Raw genomic sequence first — 10,877 nt, forward strand, 5'->3', positions numbered from 1 at the left:
CCGCGTCTTTAGGAATGCGATAATACGATACACCTTTCTTTTTCCCACGCCTATTTGTGCAACCTGGTGCACAGCAGTTATCCACCATCCTTGACAGTCTGCCAGTGCCTGTCAATTTACTGCCGCGATGACTGCCAAAATGGCTGCCCCTGTCGTATCTCGTCACGTGACCAGCATATATGACATCATCTGCAGGAGCTCTATTGGCTGAGTTCAGTTCCGTATCACGTTCACGTCAGTGTGATGCGGAACTGAACCAGGAAGTAAAGAAAGGAATCCCATCAAGGCATTTCAGGCAGGGGGGAGGGATATGGGAGAGAATCTCCCTCTAGCCTGAACTTTGGGATTTTAACTTTTGCAGACCTATTACATGCACACAAGCATAAATAACACACTACAGGAAAGGGAAATCCCCAAAAAGCATAACATGGCCCCTTTAAAGCTACAGTCACAGAATCAGCACTTCAGGAACAGGGCTGAAATAGAGGGGGATGAGGCATGCTACAATGGGTGATCTGTTTGTTATTTTGAGCAAAACACTTCACAGACAAGTTTTGCATAGATATGGCTCTACAATATATATTTGAAATATAGCATAATAGGAGACCTTTAAGGGTTTTTTATTTATTTGTGTTGTTGTTTTGTGTTGCGGTTTTCTGCTCTTTTTAAGTCAGATGTCCTCCACTGACAATCTTTGTTCTCTTTCAATTTGTTTGTATCAGGAAGCAGCAGAAGAGACATGGACTTAGACCTAGACCTGGACCTAACCCTGGACCTGGACCTGGACCTGAGCCTGAATCTGGATCTGGATCTCTGTAAAAATGTTGTTATTTACAGCTAAAGAGTAAAAGATAAAACGGCTGTAATTGTCAAGAAGGATAAACCATGCCCATTGGTTAAAGCATGATTGCTGATTATAAAAGCCTATATTTTAAAAGTTGTCCTTCGCAGTGTTCATGTTTAAAAAATGACCTGTATTAGGTTGATTTAGGAATTGGTGAAAAATTCAAACTTGTTGTAGTTATAAACTTGAAACCTTAATTATTACCAGCTATTTACACACATGCAGCAGTGTCTGCAAACCACCGGACTCTTTTAGAAGCACAGATCCTGCCTCGTTAACCGTGCTTTGAGGTTGTGTACTTTATGATGGATTATGATTGGTTGTATACGCCACATTTGTTAATGATTAAAGTTTTAAAGAGCAGATGTCTACTCTTTGTGTACCAGATTGGTGCATTTAACCTTAAAGGGTTGCTTTGTTTTTTAATTATACCTGTATATTTTCGCCATGCATATTGAATTAAAAGGTACGGAGCCCACTAAGGGACACACACAGGTTAGTTTCTTGTGCTCAAGACTAACTTTCTCTTCGCATGACAAAGTTACCAGTGCGCACAGGAGGAAGTGGAGCGCACAGGAGACCAACAATTCATTGCAGACTGTTATGTTTATGTGTGGAAATGATAGGAAAAACATTAATTGAGTTATATTTCAAACTTGGACTTCAATTTAAGGACCTTTCGGGACAGGGGTGTAGAGCTATAAGAACTGGATCAGCAAGACAGGACAGTCTGTAAACCAGTCTGCATTGATCAATGAAATCATGTCAGTGACTCTCTCAGTATCAACTGCCCACAGCTGTTGTATAGTAACCTTCATGAAAATGGTGCAGCATGGTCAGGTTCCCAAGCCAAGTCCCTGCAGACTTCGCCATCACCAATTTCACAGTATCATAATATCTTCTGAAATGGGTAATTGAAAAAGTATTTCTAAAAGTGATGCAAAGTTTGTGTATCTGAAAAGGTGTGTATATGTTGAAAAGTAGGCTTTAAATTAATGATATTCTAATGTAAAAATGCTTTTTACAGTTGTGGCTATTTACAATACATTTTGGGTGCAAATAGCATTGTGCACTATAGTCATCCGGGTTCAAATAGCATCTACCTTAATATTATTACATACTTATGAACAGAGCATAACGAGAAATTACATTTGAACTATTGATAATCTGTTTCAAAGTGTTACGTATTACAAGTGTGTTTGCTTGTATAAGGATCCAGCAGCAGAGACCAGAACCCAGTTGTGTGTCCATGCAGAGCGACCGTTCGAGGGACCATCCTTATAACTTTAAAGATGATGAAAGGTAAGAATTTAAAACTTGGTCCCTCTCTATCTTCAACAGTGTTGCCACAGTTACCTTGAAAAAGTAATCTGATTACTGATTACTCCTTTTTAAAGTAATTTAGTTACTTTACTGATTACTTGATTTTAAAAGTAGCTAAGTTAGATTACAAGTTACTTTATTAGTTACTTTCAGCAGCTGCCGACAACACCCCCCGCCGCCTCAACATAAATGAGTCCAACATACTGCCCACCCACTTCTTCAACTCTTACTGGTTTTGCACCGAAGTCCAGCTTTTGTTGTTTGGGTGGTGGTGGACCTCCTGCTTTAGTCTCAGCTCTCTGCTTCGCTCCACCTGGTGGGACTTGCTCTGTAGTTTGACTGTGCCGTGCTGCGACTCCAAATGTTTCTTCAGATTTGACGTAGTGTTTTTGAAGCTAGATAGCACTTTGTCTCCAGCACAGAGAGAACAACGAACCTTAATATTGTCATCTTTAGCTGACAAACTCAAAATAGTGACTGTATCTCCAGCTGGAAAACGCGCATCTCTCTCCTCCTCCATTGTTGGTTACGTTTGTGTCGCTGCGTGGTATTACACGTGAGTTGCCCTCGAGCTGAACACGTGACTTAAATGTTGCATAGCCGTCACTCCCCGAGACGCAAGAAGAAAGCAAACATATCTCTTTTGACTAAGGAAAATGACAAAAATAGTAACGCACAGGGACTTGGGTAAGTAACTTTAACCTGATTACTGGTTTGGAAATAGTAACGAGTTAGATTACTCGCTACTGACAAAAGTGGTCGGATTACAGTAACGCGTTACCGACATCGCTGGTCTTAAATAGGCATATCTCACTCCCTTTCTGACCGTTCAGTGCCCACCTTTGTTCCTTCATTATCCTCCTCACACCCAGACACAGATGACAATCATCAGTCATCTTCAGGGCGATGAACCCCCTGCTCCCACAGATCCTCAATACATTGTGTCTTGTGTCTGAAAAAGACACATCCAGCGGTAGTACTACAAGAGCTTCAGCTCCAACATACTCTCTTATAGAGTACATGTTTCTGCTGCCCCATAGTTACCGTGGCATTGATGTCCAACCTCCTTTGGGTCTAAATGGACATGTTGGAGGTCCGTGAGCTAGAACTTGCAGAGTCTTGCAGAGGCCAGCATTAGGCTTCTATCCACAGCCTTACGTACGGACTTTCACTGCTTATTGGGTTCTCCAATCATCTATGTCTTTGGCCAACACAATTTGGTCATTAAGTTCTGGTACTGCAGAACCTCTCCTGTGGAAGTCACTGAGGGAGACCCAGCCATCTGTGCAGGTAGCTACAGATCTTCCTGTCCATCAGTTGTTGGTGGTACTTTGTCAACCAAAAGAAGTTGTTGAATGACTGTTTTTTTTAAAATCCTAATGGCTTCATCCACTGTCTCAGCTGCCACGAGAAACAAAAGGATGTCTGTTATGGTGCAACCAGTTGTTATCTCCTTAGTTTGTCCCAGAAGTGACTCTCGCTAATGTTGCTGAAGTTGTTAAAGACAATGTCTTTGATCTTTGGAGAAACCCTATGTTGGTTCAGGAAAGGTTGTGAAGTAGAGACAAACATGCCTGTAGTTAGTGTACAACCTGCTCTACGCCCTGAAGCATAGCTGCACGCCTTACTGCAAATGCATGTTATAATTAAAGTAATTAATTCATTGGTCAAGATCCTTGACCTGTAGTCCATCCTGCGGAAGAGCTCAGCATCTGTGATGCCCAGCAAGCCTCTACATACAACATCCACAGTTACACAGCCAGTTCTCCATCCCTGACTCTGACAGAGCCCTAACCTCATTCTCTTGTGGGACTTTTCAACCTGTTCTTCCCAATCAGTTCAAACACCATCAGCTGCTGTGATGCTTTTGACACGAGGACGCTTTCCGGCCTTAATATTGTTGGTGCTTTTATAACCCCCCCCCTCCAGTTGCTGAGCCACAGTTACCCTGTTATTCTGTTTTCAACTCAGATCAATGATGAACATGAGGTCAGACAGATTGAAACAGGATCCAGGAAACCACACAGACCAGAAACCACCATCAGACAAGAAGAGCTCTTTAAAGCCTCACCTGGAAGAGATGCACCAAGCAGAGCAGTGCTGACAAAGGGAGTGGCTGGCATTGGGAAAACAGTCTTAACACAGAAGTTCTCTGGACTGGGCTGAAGAGAAAGCCAACCAGGACATCCAGTTCACCTTTCCATTCACCTTCAGAGAGCTGAATGTGCTGAGAGAGAAAAAGTACAGCTTGGTGGAACTTGTTCATCACTTCTTCACTGAAACCAGAGACGCAGGAATCTGCAGCTTTGATCTGGCTTCAGCTCTGAGCTCCAACCCCTCCCACCTGAGAGAGCTGGACCTGAGCTACAATCATCCAGGAGACTCAGGAGAGAAGCTCCTGTCTGCCAGAGTAGAGGATCCAGACTGGAAACTGGAGACACTCAGGTATAGACAGACCGGACAGACCATACCAGACCAGACAGGACTCTGCTTCATGTTTAATGGTGGATATAAGTGAAGGTGTATGAAGTTGATTCTAACTCTGTTTCTTCCTGCATGGATGGACCATGGTGGACTGCAGTGGTTGAAGCCTGGTCTGAGGAAGTGTGAATGTGTTTTAAGTTTGTTTCATGAGATTTCCGAATATTACGAACATACTCACGTTATAATTGCACTGTTGAATTTCAGAATGTTAGCCATCATTAACAGCTGAATATGAGACGTCAGTCTGAATGATTTCCTGTCAGCGATTGTCAGTACAGTGGTTAATAAATGAACAGATGATAACCTGCAGCTGTGTTCTCTACATCAGATGCCTTCGAACTGGAGCTGGACCCAAACACAGCGCACAGGAACCTTAAACTGTTTGACAACAACAGGAAGGTGACCCTTGTGGAGGAGGAGCAGCCCTATTCTGATCATCCAGAGAGATTTGATTTCTATGAACAGCTGATGTGTAGCGAACCTCTGACATCTGCTCGCTTTTACTGGGAGGCCGAGTGGAGCGGAGGGGTTCTTGTATCAGTGACTTACAGAGGAATCACCAGGAGAGGAGAGAGTAATGACTGTAGGTATGGAAGGAATGATCATTTATGATTACTCTGAACACAATAAAAAAAATCATACTTAACACCCTCCTCCTCCTCCTCCTCCTCCTCCTCCTCCTCCTCCTCCTCTGGTAGAGTAGCAGTGTATGTGGATTATCCTGCTGGCTCTCTGTCCTTCTATAAAGTCTCCTCTGACACACTGATCCACCTCTACACCTTCAGAACCACATTCACTGAACCTCTCTTTGCTGGTTGTGGGTTGTGGTCATATGGTTCCTCAGTGTCTGTGTGTCCTCTGCAGGTCTGAGAGTCTCTCTTCTCTGGACAGAAACTGACTGCAGATCGTTGCTTAAATCAGTTCAGTGTGGTAAATCACTCTGAACTGTGAATCAAATCTGTAAACCTGGACATTTGTTCTATATTTAGTTGTCTTGTTTAGGTTTGGAGAATTGTGTAACTATTTTCAAAGTAACAGTATGTTATATATGGTCTCCTGAAATGTATCTCCATTGTATCCCCTTTGAGCATTCGTCTGCCAGAAGCTTTCATAAACTTACTTTTATTCCAGTTTAATCCACATTCATACCATACGCTCTTGAACCATGAACACTGAAGGAGTCTCTACCTGGAGAAGCCGACGGTGATGATCCAAAAGCCTTTGTTTTCTGTTTGTTTTGATTGAGTTAATGACACAATGTGTGCTTAATGATATGCAACCTCGGAAAAAACAATTGAACTATTATACTGTAATGTCATGATTGGCATACTGTTTTTGTCTAATTATTCCAAATAATTTGAATAAAATATTTCATTTTTACCTTCAGGTCGAGCATTCGTTCATGTGACTTCATGTGATTTTTTTGGTGCCAAGTCGAGTTATTTCCTGGAGCACATTTTCTGATCATTTCCACATTTTCTCCTTTTACCTAGTTTTAACACAATCAAATCTGATTATTTTTGTAGATCCACACAAGACTGATTCATCTGAAATTATGTTTTCGGAAATGTGTTAGTGAACGCAAAGACATTCCATCCACCCAACAGAAGTGGCATATCAACATGCTGATTAAACAGGGGGATTATTACGCAGGGTTCCCTTTGGCTTGTTACAATATCCAGCCACTCCATAATGTGCAGTTTTATCACACAGCACTGTACACGCCGGTATAGGACCTCTGCATCCAGCTTCTTCCACCTGTAACATCACCCACCAGTACAGCTGATGGTTTGCATAAAAGAACAGAACTGGTCCCAGTGAAGCTGATAATCTGTCAGTAGGGTCCGCTGGAGCTGACTGAAGCTGCTGTCTGCTGGTCTACACTTACTGAGATAGTTTCCTCACCACTCGGTCATCTCTGTGGTTTCCATACGTAACCTTTTAATGGGGCAACCTGCAAGTTGAGAGTTAGTCAAAACCTAAAGGCAGCCTTACAGCTTTTAGAGAGGACTGTTAAGCCTATAGCAGCATAACTTCAGGCAGGTCCAAGACGACCCTGACGTAACAAGAAAGGAGCTTGACAGCTGAAGTCTCTGGCTCCCATTCTATGTTGAGAGAATCTAGGAACCAAAATCAACAATGCATTCTGGAAGCGCTAGAGGGATTACGGGAACTTTGTGCTCTTAAAGAAAGGGAAGTGGCCTGACCAGGGTTTTATTTGATCTTGTTTTCTTAATGCTTATCAATATTCTGTACCTGCCACAGCAATTTGGATCACTTATAGAGTCTGAAGGATTATTTTGGGACTGTAGGCTTTCATGAGGCTGTGCCCCTGTTGAACTCCCCTCCCTCACTCCATTAGCATCATTGCACTCACTACTGTACTGTTTGGTACTTGTAGAACTCGTTAATTGCACTATTCATATCTCCATTGACTGAATAACTTCACTGCTCATATGATACTGTACACATAACCATCTGTACATGTTGCTTAAACTGTTTACACTGTTTACACTGTTTATACTGTTTACTGTTGCTGTTTGCACATATAACCCATATCGCATCATTGCACTCACTACTGCACTGTTCCTGTAAATAACGAACATGTTATTGCACTATTCATCTTGCATTGATTGACTTAATACACTGTTCATATAAGTAATGTACACACAACCAACTGTACAGGTGGTTTTACTGTCTATACTGTACAATCAGTAGATACTGCATATACAATCCCTAAATACTTACTGGTGTAACATATGTACTGTATAGTCATTTATTTTCTCTATGTATATATTATAGTACATCTTTGCACTTCTGTTGGATGCTAACTGCATTTCATTGACTTGTACCTGTACTTTACACAACGACAATAAAGTTAAATCTAATCTAAAAAAAAAAAAGTGACAAATAAATCTGCTATTGTTTTTGCAATTGTTCTGAGGCAGCTGTGCATGAGTTTAGCAATATTACATACATGAAAGAAGAGCCGTTTTCTTAAATCCTCTGGTAATGACGATATCGATGTCAGCACACCAACTTGAAGGATCCCAATTCTCAAAATGCACAATGAGGATTGAAAGTGAAAGTTTAATAGTGCGAAGGAAACTCAAGGGATTGGGACTAAACAGCTGTGTAGCTGTAAGAAAACCACTGGTCAGTGAGGCTTATCGGAAAAAACGGCTTCATTTTGCTAGGGAGCATAAAGATCGGATTCTGGAGCAATGGACGAAGGTTTTGTGGTCTGATGAGTCCAGATTTACCCTGTTCCAGAGTGATGGGCGCATCAGGGGAAGAAGAGAGGTGGCTGAAGTGATGCACCCATCATGCCTAGTGCCTACTGAACAAGCCTGTGGGGGCAGTGCTCTGATCTGGGGTTATGTGCCCTAAGAATGAGGTCAGCTGACTCCCTGAATATACTGAATGACAGGTTATTCCATCAATGGATTTTTTCTTCCCTGATGGCACGGGCATGTTCCAAGATGACAATGCCAGGATCCATCGGGTTCAAATTGTGAAAGAGTGGTTCAGGGAGCATGAGACATCATTTTCACACATGGATTGGCCCTCACAGAGTCCAGACCTGTAATCAAAGCTAAAGGCGGTCCAACGAATATTAGAGTATATCTATGGTATATGGGCATAAGTGGGTGTACACGTGTGTACACTGTGTACATATAAATACATATATAATTATATATTCTTTTTTATTTGGGATTGTGTCTGTATCTCACACACAGAAGGTTGACAATAAAGTAACTTTGACTTTGACTTAGGGGGCCAGGAAACAGGCCGAGGAGGCAAAGGAGGAGTTGTACAGGACTATATTATATTCAGGGATCTTTAAATAGATGTCCTTCGCATCAATAAAGAAGACACTGAGTTTATGGTAAATAATTCCCAATTTGGGGATGAATAAAATATCTCTATCTATCTATCTATCTATCTATCTATCTATCTATCTATCTATCTATCTATCTATCTATCTATCTATCTATCTATCTATCTATCTATCTATCTATCTATCTATCTATCTATCTATCTATCTATCTATCTTTCTATCTATCTTTCTATCTATCTATCTATCTATCTATCTATCTATCTATCTATCTATCTATCTATCTATCTATCTATCTATCTATCTATCTATCTATCTATCTATCTATCTATCTATCATCTATCTATCTATCTATCTATCTATCTATCTATCTATCTATCTATCTATCTATCTATCCAGGCATGGACTGGCCATCGGGCGTACCGGGCAATGCCCGGTGGGCCGACGAACATTTTTGGGCCGGGGCTGTCATAATTTAATAATGAAGGGAAAAAAATCCACCGTGACGGTATTTGAGACACGAAACGGCCCATTGGTCCATTTTCTTGACGGACATTGGGGTTGGCCAATGACATCTCTCAGCCCTCCCCCTCCCCTCCCCGGGTTATCAAATTTTGCCATTTGACTCGAGCTGTCTGACAGCGGAGAGAAGTGAGTTTCAGTCTGTGAAATTGTGAAAATGGATAGTAGGCCTAATAAACCACCACGAAAGCGCAAGGGGGGCGCACAGAAGCTGCGAGACAAAAGGCTAAAAAGCCTACAAGTGGACGCAGCAAAATGTGTCAAAATCACAGAAATGTTCTCCCCAAGGTCGACTGTTACAGCGGATGCAGGGCCGTCGACATCGAGTGCACAGGCTGAACGAGTGGAACACAGCTTTGATGTGCAATTTAGTAACACAGAGGAAGGCGAAGTACAGGTGGATTCGTCGGAGGAGGAGGAGGAGAGAGACGTTACGTTTGATTTGCAGTGTAGTGACACAGAGGAAGGAGAAGTACAGGTGGATTCGGAGGAGGAGGAGGAGAGAGACGTTACGGAGGAGGAGGAGGAGGAGGAGAGAGACGTTACCCAGCAGGGACAAATTGAGGAAGAGGTCAGAATAGCTACGGTTAATGTTAGCAGAATGAAGAGGGACGGTTCATGCAGGGAGGGCTGTTGTGTGTGTGTGTGTGAGGGCTGGGTGACCACCTGCTCCTCCGCTTTCGATTGACATGCATTTGTGCGTTTCTCTGCAGCATGCATCAGTAGTAAAGAAGCCATCTGCATTTTACATTGCGCTATTCGACTGTCGTCGACGCGGAGAGAAGAAAAAAAAAAGTTATCCACCACAAATCAACGAGAGGTCGGCCTCAACTTTTTGAAATCTGAAGTCAGTCATGATTGGTCGAAATTGTTGTCAATCTTGACGCAGTACAACAAGCAAACCTATCACATTTCTGTGCGCATACAGGCAGGTACACACACGTAGGCTACACACGCACGCACTCAGAAAGACACTAGAATGACACAAAAATTATGATAGCCCATAACAATGAAAATATTTTGGGATGTGTGTGTATCTTCACCTAATAGTATCTGGGGAGATTGTAGGCTAAACGCATGTAAATGCTCAACATAGGAAATAATTACAGGACTCATTTTATTCAGTCAGACTTAAAACATGCATAATAATAGTAGCCTATAGAGTTTTGTGCACAATCGTTGCTGGTTTGGAGGTGGTCACCCTAGTGTGTGTGTGTGTGTGTGTGTTTTAATAGCCTTTGTTTTCAAATAATGCTATAGACTCGGTGTCCAACTTACAGTGTTATTTTTGTAAGTTATAGTTTGCAGGTGTTATAGCTTACAGTTATTACTATCATGTAATATTAGTGAAACATTGCTTTCCCGAAATGGATGATAAATTATTGGTAACCAGAGAAATAACACTAGTGAAATTAACATTCCTGCCTCTCTCTCTTTCTCTGTGTTTAGTCAAGCCAGACTGTTGAAATAGGAGTGGAGGAGTCACAGGGAGATCAGGCAGATGTAGACTATTTTAGCCGCCCTCATTCCACAAAGAGGCAGGAATTCTTTAAGTTTCACCCACAACAGGATGCCACAAATCCTGTCGTCCAGAGGCTCTTCACTAGAACGGACGACATGGCATGGAAATGGCTGACTTATTGTGGTCAACGTCATGCTTTATTTTGTTTTCTTTGCCTTGCTTTTAGCAAACCCAATGATCCAAGTACTTTCATTAGAGGAATGACAGACTGGAGGCATGTGCACCAAAGAATAGAGGAGCATGAGAGAGGCATGACACACAGAAAATGTGCTGAGGCATACTTTTTAAACTGCTCCAGAGCAAGCATTGGTCACCTCCTTGAGGGAAGACAGTTGACAGGACAC

General features: G+C 42.1%; 1 protein-coding gene across 1 annotated transcript; it reads left to right on the forward strand.

Moving 5' to 3' along the window:
- The first annotated feature begins 739 nt into the window (after positions 1-739).
- Positions 740-5,803, forward strand: LOC134880515 (stonustoxin subunit beta-like). The gene is given in 6 exon segments (XM_063907469.1): positions 740-823; positions 1,311-1,352; positions 1,518-1,543; positions 4,478-4,611; positions 4,726-4,773; positions 4,980-5,803. Coding segments are annotated over 6 exon segments (876 nt in total). The 3' UTR covers positions 5,522-5,803.
- The last annotated feature ends 5,074 nt before the right edge of the window (positions 5,804-10,877 follow it).

This window comes from Eleginops maclovinus, chromosome 18 (genome assembly GCF_036324505.1).
Source record: "Eleginops maclovinus isolate JMC-PN-2008 ecotype Puerto Natales chromosome 18, JC_Emac_rtc_rv5, whole genome shotgun sequence".
Taxonomy (NCBI): domain Eukaryota; kingdom Metazoa; phylum Chordata; class Actinopteri; order Perciformes; family Eleginopidae; genus Eleginops; species Eleginops maclovinus.